The sequence below is a fragment of the Vigna radiata genome, chromosome 1 (genome assembly GCF_000741045.1).
Source record: "Vigna radiata var. radiata cultivar VC1973A chromosome 1, Vradiata_ver6, whole genome shotgun sequence".
Taxonomy (NCBI): Eukaryota; Viridiplantae; Streptophyta; class Magnoliopsida; order Fabales; family Fabaceae; genus Vigna; species Vigna radiata.
In genome coordinates this window covers 12,667,007-12,684,419 of record NC_028351.1, presented here as the reverse complement: position 1 = coordinate 12,684,419, position 17,413 = coordinate 12,667,007, and the positions used below count along the sequence as shown (strand labels likewise).

Sequence of the window (17,413 nt, the reverse complement as noted above, 5' to 3'; positions counted from 1 at the left end):
TATAAAGTTATTGCATCTTTAACATTATAGAGGTCACATATGTTTTTAATCCTTAAATTTAGACGTAAAAAATTGAAATTCAATCTTTTCTAAAATTTTAATACATTTTAATTTTCAAACTTTAAAAATAAATAAATAAATATATTAATGGATGAACAGTATATTTAACAATTTAGTAAAACATTTTAATAGTCGTATGAAACTTATACAACCTCTCACACACAAAGGCTTCTTTGAATCATTTTTCAAGGTATCGTACTCAAGTATATGCTGAAAGCATTTTTGATCATTTTCTCCAATCAATCTTCCATAACCCAATCAAAATGTTGAGATTCAAACACACTTAAAATGCTTAACAAATTCAGCTTGTCAACTCCTTATTGTGTATCGATCTCTTAAAGAAATCATCATAGAAAAAATTTTCAAATGTCCACTCATCTTGTAGCTATCTCTCACACAAACAATTAACACATGAATAATAATAATAATAATATCTTTTATTAGCAGTTCCATATTTCATTGGTCAAATCATAGAAACTTTTTTAGTCCATTCTCATTCTTCTCACAAATTCTACTTTAATTCATTTAACTTTGATATTGATTTATGAATTAATATCTCACTTTTACTTTTAATTTGTGACTTTATCTCATAAAAAAAAATCTCTGATAAATATATATATTTTAATCAACATTTTCTTATAATTTATAAATTTTCAATTGTATTTTGCATTTGATTTTAATTTTATACAAAATAAAAATAATAAAATCTAATTAACCACAATTAAATATACACTCACAAAATTAACACAAATGTAATCAAGGCATAATATACATTAAATGTTGATTAAAAGATAAGTACTTAAAATAAAAAGTCAATAACATTATAAATTGTCGACAATCCAAAATTTAATATATTGATTATCAGCCTTAGTTGAATTACATTAGTTTGATAGGATTAAACTTAGATATATATATAAACCAATTTGCATTAGCTATATTAGTTTGATTTTTTTTTTTTCTAGTTTATCCGAGTTGTTCAAAATTAATGGACTAACTCTTATGTCAATGCTTTACGACCATTATTTTCTACTAGTAAAACAACCACTAAGATTTTGTTATATGTATTTAAGAAGGCAATTAATGTTTGAAATTTTACAGAACAAAATTATATAATTTGCTAATGTACCTTTCATCTCTCTACTTAAGTATTTGTTTAGTCCTAAAAATGTTTAATGCATCTCTAATTTTATAAAATGATAAATAATTTAGAATAAATTATTTCTTTAACAACACTTCATATAAAATGGAATAAACTATTCCTCTAAAACATAGTACAAAAGGGGTTGTTACATTAATTATTTTATCAATTAACAATGCTAAGTACCCAAACAAACATCATTTGCTATATATCTCTCACTTTGTCATAAGTAGACTTTCCTACTCCAATATTTAAGCAATAAGATAGAACAAAAAATCACTATTATTAGTAAAAATGATAAGAACTAGTCCAAATGTATGAGATTAAAACAATGAATGAATGTCATCCACATGCATACATGTCCATCAACAAGAATGCCATGACATGTGTCCTTGAAAACGCATGTGAAGGAGGAAAATGTGAATCTCATAATCATGATAAGAAATTATGCAATGAATTGAGAAACTATATAAGTGACAAGAGTTTGAGACAAAATATATTAGCATTTGATCAAAACCTAAAACAACACTTGATATTCACAAAGAAACATTTTAGTACAAGAATCAAGATGGACTCCCAAAACATGAGCTACAAAGCTGGACAAGCCAAGGGTGAAGCTCAGGTCTTTCTTTAACTTTTTCTCTCTAACTCAACCAAACTTTGCTAAGAAACATTTAACCCTTTTTTATTTCAAAATTATCTAATAATTTCTCTGACATATATGGAAACATCATTACATGTGTGACTTTCTTGCTTTTTTTGAAATATAGTTGTTTTAGCTTTAACTTTCTTTCAAAATTTTAGTTGGGAGGTTTAGCACAAAAATTGTATAAGTTTTTAGTTATGCATCTACATGTGATTATTAATTAATGTCGGAAAGGTTCCATGTACACGAATTTCTAAGATAATATTCGTTTTGGACTAAACTTTCACAGATTTATTTTCGATATCTCTTCAAAAGAAATATTAATAACTTTTTTTTCTGCCGTGTATGTATAAAAATATTTCTTAAAAATTTGAATTCTTTAGTTTTTGGTATTATTCCTTTCCTATGATCTCAAAATATACCAATAAACACTAATTTTGATGATTTGAAATATATTAAAAACTTTTTTAATATGTGAACGTCAATATATTTTAAAAAAATCAACATAGGTACAACATAAAAAAAGCTAACACAATCTGAACTTCATTTTCTTAATGAAATTTACAAGAACAATATTGATTACTAGACACTTTTTAAGACTGTCTAATAATTTTTTAGGACACTCAACAAGGTTTAATTTTGGTGGCATTAATTGCAGGAAAAGACGAACACCATGATGGATAAGGCTTCCAATGCTGCTCAATCTGCTCAAGAATCCTTGCAACAGGTTATAATTTTCCAACATTAATTATTCTATTAAAATAAATTTATAATGATGTGATTATCCATAATTTACATGCAATTATTAAAAGAAAGTGTATTTTGTTATGTATATAGGTTGGAAACCAAATGCAGGCTAAAGCACAAGAAGCTGCTGAAGCTGTGAAGAATGCAACAGGGATGAACAACAACAAATGAAGATGAATATGGATCTTTTTAGTTTCTATTCAAATAAACCCTGTTGTGCTGATGCATGTATTTTACAGGAATATTATTTCATTCTTTTTCAAATGTAATTTTTTTTCTATGTTGAGTTCAGCTCAATCAAATATTAGTAATTAATGTTGTTTCACAGTTGAATGGTTCTGATATTCTCTCCTTGCTGAAATGAGATAATTCGTGTTAAAGTTTTTTTTTTTTTTCATAAAGATTAAAATATGATATAATTGAAACAATTAATTAAAATGTATAGTTTTATTTCTTCAACAAACACATCATTCTTTTTATGTTGCAAATGACTTGGCAATCGTTTTGAAGAAAAAATCTTAATGAAAAAGTTAACATTTCATTAAAAATTTAAAATATCAATAATAACAGTTACTACAGAACAATGCAAATCTTGTTACAGACCAAAATACTCTATACATGTGCCTAATTAGCATAATTAAGTTTAGGTTTAAACTTCTTTTTGGTCTCTAAGTTATAAGGGATGTTCAGTTTAGTCTTCGTTTTTAAAAATGTAAATCTTTGGTCCTTAAGTTATAAAAAATGTATCAAATGAATCATTTTTTGACTTGAAATACTGTTTTTGGTTGTTTCTTAACAACTGCTACATTTTTATACTAGATTGCTCTGATTTGTTTCTTAATAATAACAACACTTTAGATTGCTCTTTGTACTTTGACCATGAACATCAAAAAAGGACTCATTTGATACATTTTTTATACCTTACGAACCAAAGATTTACATTTTTAAAAGTGGAGACTAAACTGAACATCCGTTCAGGAACAAAAAAAGGTTTAAACCTTAAGTTTAAAAGCTTAATGTTAAATTTTAGTGTATATATTTGTGTCTGAAATAGGCCTCAAATTTTAGTTTAATATATCTCAATTTCTTAAACTTTTTTTTTTAAAGCACGTCAGCAAATTTATAACATTTATATTCCTTCATTAACAATGTGTTTGTTCTGGTAACTTGAGAAAAAAGAAATTAGAAAGGAAAGATTTAAATTGGATATTGAGTAATATTTTATGTTTGGAGAGGGATTTTAAAATAGCACAAAATTTGAATTGCTTTTATTTTATTTTACTTTCAAATATTTGATTTTAATGAATGAATGCAAGTTTTTGAAATTTCAATTTTTTTTAGTTTGGATGTATCAATTGAATTTATTTAATGGGCAAAATATGTTTTTTAAAAGTATGTTTAAAACTGAAAATTTTCAGTATTAAATTTTATGAAAATAAAAAAATGAATCAATTTCAAATATTTGATAATTAAAAATTTATACATAATAATCAATATTCAAAAATACAAATATTAATATTTTTATATCAATGTTACTAATGAAAAGAGAAAGAATCTAGAAGTAGAAAGAGGAGAGAAGAGCGTGTAGAGTGAGAAAAAAAGAGAGAGATGAGTTACTATTTTTGTATATATAATTTGAAATATTTTCAAATTTAAGTAATTAAATATTTGTTTAATTATATTTTTAGTGTTTATGTTTAGGGTAATTCTGATTTTACTTCCTCGTATTTTAAAAAAAAAATGTCTTTCAAGGTTAAAAAATAATAATTTTGATCCCTTAACAATAAATGTAATAGATTAAATTAATCTTTTTTTATAGCTGTTTTAATTTCTCAAATGTACTGTTTAGAAATTTTTCTTTAATTTGAAATACTAAAGAGTAAATAATATAAGTAAAATATTATTTCAAAATCAGGGATTGAAAACATAATCAAACTTTAATTTATTCTAATAAATGTCAAATTCTTCTTAAATCCCTATCTTTTAGCTTTTCATGTTGTATTTTCTACTTCATTTAGCCATGACTTTGAATAGTAAAAGTGTATTTAGCAAAACATACATTAAACTTGGTCTATAAATGTTTAACAGAGGATAAACTCTTAACTAAAAACCAAATTAATAAACTAATTTTTGAGTTCAGAATCTCTGTTCCATATTTGGTGCTGTCTATATTTGAAGGGACAAGAGGAACTTACAAAATTAATTGGTAAATATATAATGACATAGAAAAATACAAATACATAAATTTTATTATATAAATAAAATTTATATTTTCTAAAAAAATACTATTATGAAGTTATAATTTTAGATTTCTTTAAAAAATAATTAAGATTTTATTAAAAGTTTTAATATTTCTATATTTTTTCTAAAGTTGCATAACTTTTTATTTGAATAAGTATTTTATTTAAAGTAATTGATATAATAAATATTGGTCAAATTTAACTTTTACTTATTTTCAAGAAAAATTATTGTTTAAGTTCAATTAATGTGTTACTTTAGAGTTTTTTTTTTGTTTTTATAATTTTTATTGTTTGTAATTTTCACATAACATCTTGTAATGAAATATTAGTAATGAGAAAATAAATACAAAAAATTAAGGATAAAAACAAGTAAAAAAATAAAAATAAAAAAATAAATTAAAAAATATAAGAATAAAAAATTAAATAAACTACAAATGAAAAGCTAGTTAAATTAAGTTATAGCATAGATAAAAGTCCTGAAATAAATTACTTTAGAATATCTTATCGAACATTGTGTTAATTAAACTGGTCAAATAGGTCACAAACTAACTTTCCCAATACTTTATAAGACTACTGTTAGGACAAAAGAGGAACTACATTCTTCACAATTTTGATTTAACAAACAAAACATGAAGGTTTTCAAAACAACATTAAGAGTTATGACAGAATAACAATAGTTCAATTTATTAACAATGAACTTCATTTATATTAATTTATTAAAAGATTTGAAATTTGACATTTCTTTAACAAACCTCCCAAAATACAACATAATTTACTCAATAACAAAAATATCTATTTGTCGCTTTTTTGGTGAGAACATATTCCTCTACAAACAGTTGAAAACCGATTCCTTTCTCAGTTTCACTCAAACAGACACAATGTCTTACAACAAAAGCACTTTCTCCTTAATATTAACAATAACAACAATTTCTGAAACAACATTATCTTTATAGAGTAGTAAAAGAGAAAAGGAAATGAGACCCCTGAGCCTCTAGGCATGCAACAGATTTTCATCTTCATTGAAGCCTCTTTTTAATTCTGAAACAACTACTACAACTGTACATAGTATGCAACATACATGGTCACAACATACAATTTGAGGGCGTGATTTGGGCATGATTTTCACACTGGATTAGCACCCAGCATGAAAGAGAAACCTTCACTAAGAGGTTCTGCTCTCAGGTTTACCAATAGTTCTACATGTCTAACAAATGCTCTCACTTCAGTTGCTCTCACCAGGAAGCATTGGTTTTTCAGAAACCTCTCTAGCTCGTCTAATCTTTCCAGTCTTCGTCTCATACTCTTGTTTCAATTCCTCCAAACGCTTTGATATCTGATGATGAGAACCATATTACAGACTTGTAATCTTAAAATTATACAAAAGAACTATACAGTGTAATAACATCACACCCATGTAAAATTGTAATGACCATTATGTAGTGTGCAACACATGTATTTAGTCAGTATATGGTAAAGAACTAATTAAACAAAAGTGTAAATGTCGAAGTAGGAGTTCTACTGTTTAGACAGAGGAACAGAACCATAAATAGTACATGATGATCTGGTAATATGGCTTTGACCAAGCAAGATACTTGTTCATATGTGCCAACTCTAATTCAATTATGCATCATCATATGATAGGACAGCGTAAGAAAATTGAGCATTGTTACGACAGAACGTATCATATTGCCATGTTCTGATTTAGTTTAACTATAACTGCTCTAAATTATTAGGTGACACTAAAATAAAATGTAATAATCATTTAGTCACTAAAGCATTGTTTCCAGACACCAAATTTCCAAGACGCCTAAGAAAAATTCCCGTGACAAAGACAATGTAGATTTTGTTTGTCACCTACAACCGATCAAAGAAATTCCCTTACATCCTCGTCATCTCCCAGGCCATTCCAGAGGTGATCCAGAAAGAGAGAGCATATGGGCCAATAAATAAGTTACGATAAGGGTATTCCAACAACCCAAGTATATACTATTTAAGTCCTGGAGTTAAGCAAATCTAATGAATCACTTAAGGTTTAGGATTCTCAATGCATTTTCACTTTATCTAAATCTTCTATTTTTCTTTTACATTCCAATAAACTGCCATACGACCTACTTGTTTACAAGAATTTTGACAAGTTTTATTTCAATGATTTACTTTAGATACCTAATTTTCACATAAATTTGCCTATATTGGCAGAGTTAAAGGTTTGCACGGCAGACAAACAAATCAAAAGGAAGTCATTTTCGGGAGACTTTATTTAGAAATTTCAAAGTCCTGGGCGCATGCCTGGGGTTGCAATGCTGTACATAAGGTATTACACCAGGTAATTCAAAATTGCACGCCTTTAAAAGCTACTTTTCTTTCCCTATCCACAAGACTCTACATAGACAAGGGAAGTCATGACTTTGAGAGTAAAAACCACATGATTCCAAAATGATGACATAAGAATAACTTTTTTAGCTTCCCTCCACTTAGCTTCCATAGACAGCTCGTTATTGCTCCATTCATTTTAAGTGAACATCTTTCACAAATTTCCTCTCTCTTGATGCAACCTTTGTAGTTATGAATTAGAGGGAGCAAACCTCATAACCACGTGTCTTACCAATTCTCTCTTATTTGTGAATTGTCTCAACAAAACTCAAGGAACTAGAATAGTTATGTAAATAAAGCCAACAAGACTAACTCCCCTTTGAATTGTCTTATTTAACTAAGGAAGTTTTCCAATGTCTTCAAGCATAAGTTCATGCAATAGGCAGCACAAGGAGTCCAATATAGACGAGGTCTTCTCTATTCAAACAATTTACTAGCTAATACCTAATTGCTTCCATTATCTATGATAACTTTAACAACATTTTCTTCTCCAATCTCCTCCACAAGGGTATGAAGCATCCCAAATAGTTTACTCCCTATCTTCACAAATATAAAGTCATCAATGAACTTGACAAATATTGTCCCTACAGGAGAGTTCATGAAAAGCTTAATCAAGCATAGTTGCTTTTGGTCAGTCCATGCATCCGATATAATAGAACAACCATGTTTGATATACTACATTTTATGATCTTTTAACAACTTTTAAGTGTAATCCATCTCTTTGTTAGGAGTGAAATCTAGTTTCACGATATGTAGAACCTGGCAAATTAGGTCCACTGGCACCAATAGCATCCATCATATCTTGAAAGTCCTTCAATCTTACTAGGGTGAATCACAAGTATGTTTGGTACCAAAATCAAGTAATATATTATTGCACTGATACCTTTAAATCAAGTAATCTTGCCTTAGTTTCACCTTTTTTCTCTTATATTTTGCAGTAGTTGGATTTCTACAAAAAAACATATTCAGCGGCCCTTTGTTTCCTCCACTCTTTCTCCCTTTATCATTGCTAGCTGTGGAAATTTCAACATCGTCTTCACTCTCATTATTACCATAAGCCGCACTATGTATGGCATTGATGGAGGAGGTGGCAGGTTTTTTCTTTAAATAGTTTTCAAAGCTCTTCTCTTGTCTTGGTGCAAGCTGCAGCATTGCACTTATTTGCCATTAGATGTGTTTTGACTCTAATAACTCCTTTCATAATTTTTCCACAATAATTACAAACAGTTCTATTAAAGTTCGATTCATTCATGAGATGACAATGTTTCCAAACTGAGCCATTTATGCCGCATCCAGTGACCCTTATCGTTGCCGGAAAACTGGTGATAAATTTTTCAGAAAAGAACTAATGAGTGAAAAAAACAAAAGAAAGACAAATAAAGTGAGTGGGGGCAATGCTGAGTAAACAGGAAATTGAAAGAAAAAAAAAAATAAGAAAAGAAAAGAGGACTTGCATTCAGCAATTGTGGCGATGGGACTTCACAAAAAAATAAGTTGGATGATAGGTGGATTCCTTCAAGTTGGGTACAGTTCCTAGATTAAAATTTTGCTCTAAATGTTTGGTTTGGCCCGAGTTGTATGGCCTAACCCCCTTTTTTAAGAAAAAAGAACACTTGGACAGCCAGGAAAAAAAGGAAGAGAGAATATTAAGGCTTCTCCTTCATTTCACAAAGGACCACCAAGCCGCCAAGTCACCCTCTCCAATGCCCGATGCAACTGCCATGTGAAACACGATTTGTTGGGGTCAAGCTGTGGCTACCAGTGAAAAATCCACCATCCTTTTTTTTTATAACACCACTTCTCACAATAGAATTTCAATCTCAAGTGTCATCAAAATCCTTTCTAGTATTTTTTTTTTCTGAAATGACAGTCACTATCCTTCATTTCATCCTAGATTTTGAGGTTAGTTTCATTTCTCCTTTCATTTCTTGTATCAATACTATGATTACCACTTAATCAGCCAAATCATTAAATCAGAGTTTTATAAGTTACAGATAGTACAACATTCAATTTTACAAGTAACTTGGAGTTTGGCAAACAAAAATGCATGTTAAAGTTTACAAAGTGAAGGAAAAATAACAAGGACGCATGTCATTCATATTCTATGACAAAGAGGAGAACATGTGTTTTTGGGTATGTAGAACTTAAAAAAAATAAAAAAATAAAAAAACACAGAAAGGAAGAGAACCTTGATGGAATAAGCAAGTGGTAACAACATATCTGGATTCATTGCATTCCCAGGGAAGTTTTTCAAAGCATGTATGAGTTTTTCAAAAGGTAGTTTAACCTGATAAACAAACAAACACAAACAGTGAGTAGATGTTTGCTTTGGTTTACAACGGAGACAGGTCAAATGATACTAACCAAGTCATCATGGCAGTACTTTAATAGGGCCAAGCCAACTTTGAAGACAATTTTAACACCCTGAAGGATAAGAAAGTGATCATTATAGGCTCATATTTCTAACCAATATATGGTTCTTCAGACAGAAAGCACTGCTAACCTCGTAGAGAAAGACATCCCAAATTCGAAGAGCCAAATGAAATGGAAAGGAATATGAAAATACAGTTATGAACCACTGGCTAGCATACATGCTAGGATTTATCATTTCATTGGAAAAATGTTCGCCCAACTTCGGTAGATGCTCTCTCACCAAGCATTCAAATTGAAAGAGGTATTGTTGTACCAGAGGCAATCCTGCCTGCAATCAATATAACAGCAGTTTCGCTTAGACAAGAATTATAATCAAAGTAAAATGTTAAAAAGAAACATAATTCTCTGCATATCCTAATCTTTCCTCATAGAATATCATGTATCTTCTTATATAAGAGAGGGATAACACATACAACATCAGTAATCCAAACAAATAAATGCATAGAATAAAACAATTACCAAATACAAGCCTTCCATTGGGGCATGAACAGCTCCTTTCAACAATGCCACCAACAACCAAAATGCATCCTCCTCACTCATATACAGAAGCAAAAGCCCCGCTAAAAACCCCATTCCCTGGAGTTTTAAAATGATCAATATTATGAATTTCTTCACAACAAGCACAAAAAGGTGATGAGTTCCTGTGTAAAACCTGAACATATCCAACATTTCTGTCAAAGACAGAGTAAGCCTTTAGAACATTGTAGAGAGACCGCTGTCCAGGTCCATGTCTCTGTTGGAAGAATACATGAGAAGGGAAGGTGCGAGAAATGTCTCGAATTATATCCAGTTCAGAGGCTGATGTCTCATAGATGACAAGTTGCTGCAATAAATGCAATGTCTTGTCAAAGCAAACTCCAAAACAAGGAACAGTTGTGTCATAAAATTCAAGATAATTTCATAAAGAAAAGGAGGAAACTTCAGTATAAAAAACCACGTAATTCACACTATCTCTTCAATTTTATACAAAATTCTTAAAGATCAGAGAAACAAAAGAAGAATATTTGAATGTGAGTAAAATTGTATTTGACAAGATACAAAAGATAAGAGATCAGCAATATATATAGCGGAGTAACATTAAACATTCAGCATGCGATACCTAACTAACTAGGAACAGAAAACATAACATATTGCAACAGACTCACCAGACTTAACTAAATACACAACTGCTCAATCATTACAGAACATATAACACTAACCGTTTTGCATAGTAAAATACTACTATAATAATAATAAAAATGATTCTTTAGGAAGACAACTCCAAAGTAGGATTTCAATTATTGCAATCAAATAAAAAAAAAATGATCAAATAACTTCAAATATATCTATACATCCATATTTAAAATACTACTCCAATAATAATAAAATGGTTCTTTTAGGAAGATAACATTAAAGTAGAATTTCCTTGCAACTGTCTGTCAAATAAAATTGATCCAATAATTTTTCTTAAAAAGTAAACTTTAAGTCTAACTCAACCTTGTAAAATCAACTTATAAGATAAGATATACACTAACTTATAATACATGTGAGATCTTAACCACACCCTTCACAACAAGGACTGGACATCTCAAGCACATCACTGCATATTTGTGGATAGCCCAATAGCAGGTGTGATAGGTCTAACAAATTTCACTAGTATAGAGTCTTATACCATATTAAAAAGTAGACTATGAATCTTACTTAACTTCACAAAACTAACTTATAAAGAAAGATTTACACCCATACTGTAATTTGGTTATATATTTGGTCAATATAGATTCTCCAACAACTTCAAATATCTACACATCCATATTCAAAATAATTCATAACCTACATTACTAAGAAAAATATTGTTCAACTCAAACACCACGCATAACCACCAGGGTGGTGACACTGCAACAGCAAGCACAAATATACAAAGCCGTAAAAAGATGTGCACATAAAAATGGAGAATATTCTTCAGTTCATATTTATTGGAGAACTATAACAAACAACAGCGAGACAAGCACTGATCATAGGTAACACAGTGTTGTACAAAATGAATCATAATTTTTCATCAGTACGATTTAACTTGATTACCTCATAAACTCCAGGGTTCATCAGCAGTAGGTCTCGACTTCCAGATATCAACTGCCAAACAAGGCCCCTTAAACAATCTGGAATTCCTTTCCTTATACGCCTTTTAACAACATGAGGTTTTCTCCTCAGATAATGCTTCCAATCACTGCCACCAACCCCAATCATCTTCCTCCATTTTCTAACCCTTCTCTCTTCCCTATATCTGATGAATGATAGAGGTAACATAGGTAAAAATCACTGGCTATTTATTTTATGCTCGTAACACAGAAAAAACACATATCAACAGGAGGAAAGCAAAATACCTCTCATACTCATAGGCTGATCTACTCTTGACTAAACCATCAGAAGTACTATCCTGTTTTACAAAACCAAATCTATCTACCGGCTTTGGTGAAGGAACTGGACCTGGTTCATAGTCATCTAATCTTTTCTTTTCCATTCAAAAATCACAAATCAGCTCTCTCAAATCAAAAGACAAATGGCTTCCCTAATCATCACTATGAGGAAAACCTGAAAATAGATGCACAAAAATATTGATGTCACTATCAATTTACAAAATTTACTGAAAAATGTATAAGTTTCTCATACACATAATTACAGTATTTGCTCATTTAATTTTAAAGCATGCAATGCAAGTATGTAATAACTAGAATAAATGTATTGTGAGATTTCAGTTTGCTGTGCCATAACCCATAAGCATAAAATAAACAAAGCAACCAAGAACCTTATCAAATATATTTATATCCTAATCCTAGTTACCAACAGAATTGCATTAATTAAGGTGTCAAACAGATTGGATTAAAAGTCTACACACTAACAATGTAAATAAGTTTCACATTGTCATCCAATCACAGTGATAGTCACTAACTGACATGTATGTAAATTTGATGACTTCAATAACAACTATTTTCCAGGACATACAAATAATGGTTTCTTATCGGTCAAAAGTACGAAATCTTTACAGTAACAATGTATGTCTATTAAACTCGTAAATTAACGACTAAATAGAATAAAGTAAACAGTCCAACACACGCGCACACAAACCAAAGAAAAAAACTCAGGAGGAGCAAGTGGATACTGCAAATTCATTAAGATCGTAAACATAAAACACACTTTTTTATTCTTCATTCAGTTACATATAAGCGAATACCTGTTCTACACAAAAGAATATGTAAACGATGTGCTACCAAAGGTATATTATCTGTAGGAAAAAGTTATTTTGTTCATTCAAAATTAATCAAAACTCAATACCACGATAACATTTACTGTGCCAAATTCGTGGAAATTAAATTATACATGGTAGAAGTAGCTAGAGTTGATGATGTAACTTAAGAATTTAAACAACATTACTATGCCGAATACACACAACCAAATTACATTTTTCATCTTTCATTATCCGTACCATCATTCCGCTCGAACCCTACGCTCATTGCTTTCAATCTGAAGAAAGCGCAGATTATTGGCCCCAATGGTGAGACAAGAAACAGAAGGGGCACTCAAATTGAGAATCCCCCGATCAAACAAGAAAATGGGTGGAAAGATCAAAGATCAAAGGTTGAATTGGTGAAAAGTGGTACACGAAGGGAGGGTGTTATTGAAATTGTGGAATTTGGAAGGAACACAGAAACGAAAATAGGAGGAATCGGGCTAGCCGGCAAAAGGCAACAACCTCGAAAGTGGGAAATGAGAGAGAGATGGGCGTTTTCAACAAGAGGAAGAAAAGGAAGAAAAATAGTCATTTTTATTTTTCAGTTTTCTTTTATTTTTCAGTTTTCTTTTATATTTCAGTTTCCAACAATTCTGTTATTTATTCATTTATTTATTTATCAGGAATTAGTATAAGAAAAAAGTTGGAATAAAAGAAAAAAAGAATTAATGTTTTCTTTTATTTTTCAATTTCCAACAATTCTGTTATTAATTCATTTATTTATTTAGGAATTAGGTAAGAAAAAAGATTAAATGAAAGAGAAAACAAAATCCAATCTCGTGTTAGCTAATGTCTTTAATGTAAGGATAAGGATAGAAAAGAAATCATGACAAAAAAAATTAATTAATGAAAATAAAATATGGCATAAAAATTATTTATCCATTTATAATAAAAATGAATATGTGTGATATTGGTAAATTAAAAAGAAAATTATTATTGATATGTTGTCTCATATTATTGGTAAATTGAAAAGAAAATTATTATTGTAAATTAAAAGCAATAACATAGATCGAATAAGACAATATTTATTGTCGTGTTGCAAAATTCAATATATAAATTAATCTATCATGTGGTTTTCATCAATTAATTTGAGGACAATTTAGAAAATAATAATAATAATTTGAGGACAACTGAGAAAGAAATAATAATTTACTGAAATGTAAAAATAGTAATCACGTTCAAAAAAAAAATAATTGAATGAGATCCATAGACATAGATTATCATATAAGGCAAATGTAGGGCCATGAAGACTATTAGGTCTTCATTAGCTTTAGGATATTCAATTATTTTAAGGTCTAATTTAAACAAATTTTATCATTATTCTACATTATTTAAATTGTAATATTAATTAGTTCTTTAAACAAAAAGTTCATCGATAGAATATGAATGCTTTTCATATTAAAGCTGGCTTTAATTAAAATTCGATTTAAATAACTGTTAAAACATGAAATTGAAAGGTCCGAAAAACTTCTAACTAACTGATTAGACGGGGAAAAGAAAAAAAAAAGGAATATAAATAATTTTGCTATATACATAAATGTTACGTTGGTACCATATGTTAGTAAAACCTATATAAAATGAATATTCGCATAATAATTTTACGATAGGCTATTTGGGTCGAACGGTTATGATTAGTAACTGAACGGTCCAAAATGATTAATGGGCCTTAATCATATTAATGAGGAGTCATTATCGTTTCTATTATTGGGCCAACGATCCATCATAAGGATATAATCCATCGCAATAATATCTTAGCCATCTATATCATAAGTATCAGATAAGATCAAATAAGATATAAACAACCGGATATTCAGGTATAGCTGTTTATATTATATTCTGTTTATATTTGATAACAATCTATATATACAGGGCTAGAATGACAAACCATGTATGCTCTCTCATACACCACTTTGCTTTACAGTATTCTTGAATTAGTTGAGTGATTTCGCTCTGCATTCTCATATTGAGAACCTTCAGCCTTGCTTTCAAGGCTCTTCATTACTTACCCTGACTTGGGCGTCGGAGTGCCATTGCAGGTACCTCCCCCGGTCAAAGCTTGGAGATTCCAGACGGTTGAAGATTGGAAGAAAGCGGGAGTGTCACGTCATCCAGGTCAGTCCATTTGATCCCCAAAATATTCATACCGAAACATTTTGGCGCCCACCGTGGGGCCCGAAAGGACAAGACTCCCAATGGTGACCATAAGAGGCATGGAGAATCCAGATCCAATTTAGATGATAAGAGAACTGCAGGCGCAGTTAGAAGAGCAAGCCCAGACTATTGCAACTTTACAGCAAGAATTATAACAGAAGAAGACTGATGATGCCGAACGCAGCAAAGAAAATCAACACGACCGGGAGACATCCGAAGATAGTCAGAATCATAATCCACCTCCTCCCCCCCGGTCCCCAGACTTCTTGCCGTTCACTGATGCCATCATGCAGGCTCCTATGCCTGATCGACCTCCATCTCAGGTGGAGAAATTCGACGGCACGACAAATCCAGAGCATCATTTGCGGAATTTCATTGATTCTATGGCCTTCTACACTCAAAGTGATCCAGTAAAATGTCGGGCGTTCTCCCTGTCACTGAGGGGAGAAGCCCTAGAATGGTATTATACCTTTCCACCCAATTCGGTGGATAGTTTCCGCACGCTGACAAACATGTTCAAAAAGCAATATTCCACCAACCGATATGAGGAGGTTACTGCTGTCGAGCTAGTCAATCTCAGACAGGGAAAAGACGAAACTCTCAGAGCTTTCATGCACCGATACAACCATGTCGCCCGGAGGATAAAGGGAGCCAGTCCCGAATTCATCATCAGCAGTCTACCCAACTGCCTAAAAGCAGGATTCGTCTCCGAAAGCTTATATGCCGAATTACCCAATACATTGGAGGAGCTGCAACAAAAGATGGCCAAATTTATTAAAATGGAAGATCAGAGGATTTTCTGGAAGCAACAACACGAGGAGCATCCGATAAGTGTTAACAAAAAAGAGGGCAAGCGGAGAGCTGAGAACGTCCGGGAACAGAAACCAATGGTGAATCTAAACCCTAGATACGACCGCTATGCGCATCTTACCGCCCCCAGAGAAAAGGTGTTGGAAAGAGCTCTACAATCGAACCTCATCTTTCAAAGAAGAAAATTTCCACCAAAAAATATGGATGCAACGCAGATATGCCGATTCCATAATTCGGGGGGACATACTACTGAAGATTGCCAAACTCTCAAGGATGAATTAGAGAAGCTAATCCGTGCCGGCCATCTTCGAGAATTTGTAAAGGAAGATTCCGGCCGCGCGGGACACTCTCCCAGAAAGACACGAAGAAGCCCGGAACATGTAAAACGAAAAGGTAATCACTCACGCGACCGTTCTCGTAGTCCACCGAGTCACAGATCCCGCAGTTGACCCAGAGAGCGGGAACCCATAGTTAAAGGCAAAATTGATACCATCTCAGGCGGTTTTGCTAGAGGAAGTGCTTCATCCTCAGCCCGGAATAAACATTTGAGAAATCTGCGCAGCGTACACTCAGTGGTACGAAATCCGGCGTCAATGCCGGATATAACATTTACAAACAGGGATTTTCACGCACCAGATCCTGATCAAGACGATCCCATGGTCATCACTGCCCGCATTGCACAATACGATGTGAGTAAAGTCCTAGTCGATCAGGGTAGTTCGGTCAATATATTATACTGGACAACCTTTCGAAGAATGGAAATCACAGAAGATATGATTGCTCCGTTTAACGAGCAAATTGTTGGTTTTGCCGGAGAAAGAGTAGACACTCGGGGGTACATCGACTTACGAACCCGCTTAGGGTCCGATGATGATGGTAAAGAGCTCAGAGTTCGTTTCTTGCTAGTGGAAGCAAACACGTCCTATAACGCCCTTCTAGGACGCCCTTGCCTAAATGCTTTTAGGATAATCGTGTCTACCCCACATTTGGCAATGAAATTTCCTACGGACAAGGGAAATATATCCATTGTCCGGGCGGATCAGAAAACCGCTTGCCAATGCTACGTGGTTGGTCTAAAGGTCGCGCCTTACAAAAGGGAGAACCGTACTGAAGCAATCCTGATCAATCTTGATCCCAGGACCAATACAGACGAACGCATACAACCTGAAGGTGAGATAAAGCCTTTCATGGTGGGTAAAAACGAACAACAAACTACTTCAATCGGAGACAACCTTCAACTATTTGAAGAAAATGCATTGAAGGAGCTGTTAAAGGATAACAACGACTTGTTCGCCTGGAGCGCGTCAGATATGCCCGGAATCCATCCCAGTGTCATCTCACACAAATTGTCCATATTCCGAGAAGCTCGACCGGTATCTCAAAAGAAACGAAGGTTCGGTGATGAAAAGCGGTCGGTCATCCGAAATGAGGTTGACAAGCTCCTCAAGGTAGGATTCATACGAGAATTGACCTATACTACATGGTTATCTAATGTGGTCATGGTAAAAAAGGCGAACGGACAATGGAGGATGTGTGTGGACTTCACGGACCTC

General features: G+C 32.0%; 2 protein-coding genes across 2 annotated transcripts; one reads left to right on the top strand and one right to left on the bottom strand.

Moving 5' to 3' along the window:
- Nucleotides 1-1,715: 1,715 nt before the first annotated feature.
- LOC106757679 (stress-induced protein KIN2-like) lies at nucleotides 1,716-2,762 on the top strand. Its single transcript, XM_014640427.2, has 3 exons — nucleotides 1,716-1,820; nucleotides 2,503-2,571; nucleotides 2,682-2,762. Exons 1-3 carry the CDS (start codon nucleotides 1,767-1,769, stop codon nucleotides 2,760-2,762), a joined length of 204 nt encoding a protein of 67 aa, XP_014495913.1. The 5' UTR covers nucleotides 1,716-1,766.
- A 2,896-nt stretch (nucleotides 2,763-5,658) lies between these two features.
- On the bottom strand, nucleotides 5,659-13,418 carry LOC106774209 (EVI5-like protein). Its single transcript, XM_014661118.2, has 9 exons — nucleotides 13,095-13,418; nucleotides 11,995-12,202; nucleotides 11,693-11,894; nucleotides 10,287-10,457; nucleotides 10,094-10,210; nucleotides 9,705-9,902; nucleotides 9,566-9,625; nucleotides 9,390-9,488; nucleotides 5,659-6,164 (listed from the first exon to the last, which is right to left on the bottom strand). Exons 2-9 carry the CDS (start codon nucleotides 12,129-12,131, stop codon nucleotides 6,054-6,056), a joined length of 1,095 nt encoding a protein of 364 aa, XP_014516604.1. The 5' UTR covers nucleotides 12,132-12,202; nucleotides 13,095-13,418; the 3' UTR covers nucleotides 5,659-6,053.
- Nucleotides 13,419-17,413: the final 3,995 nt, after the last annotated feature.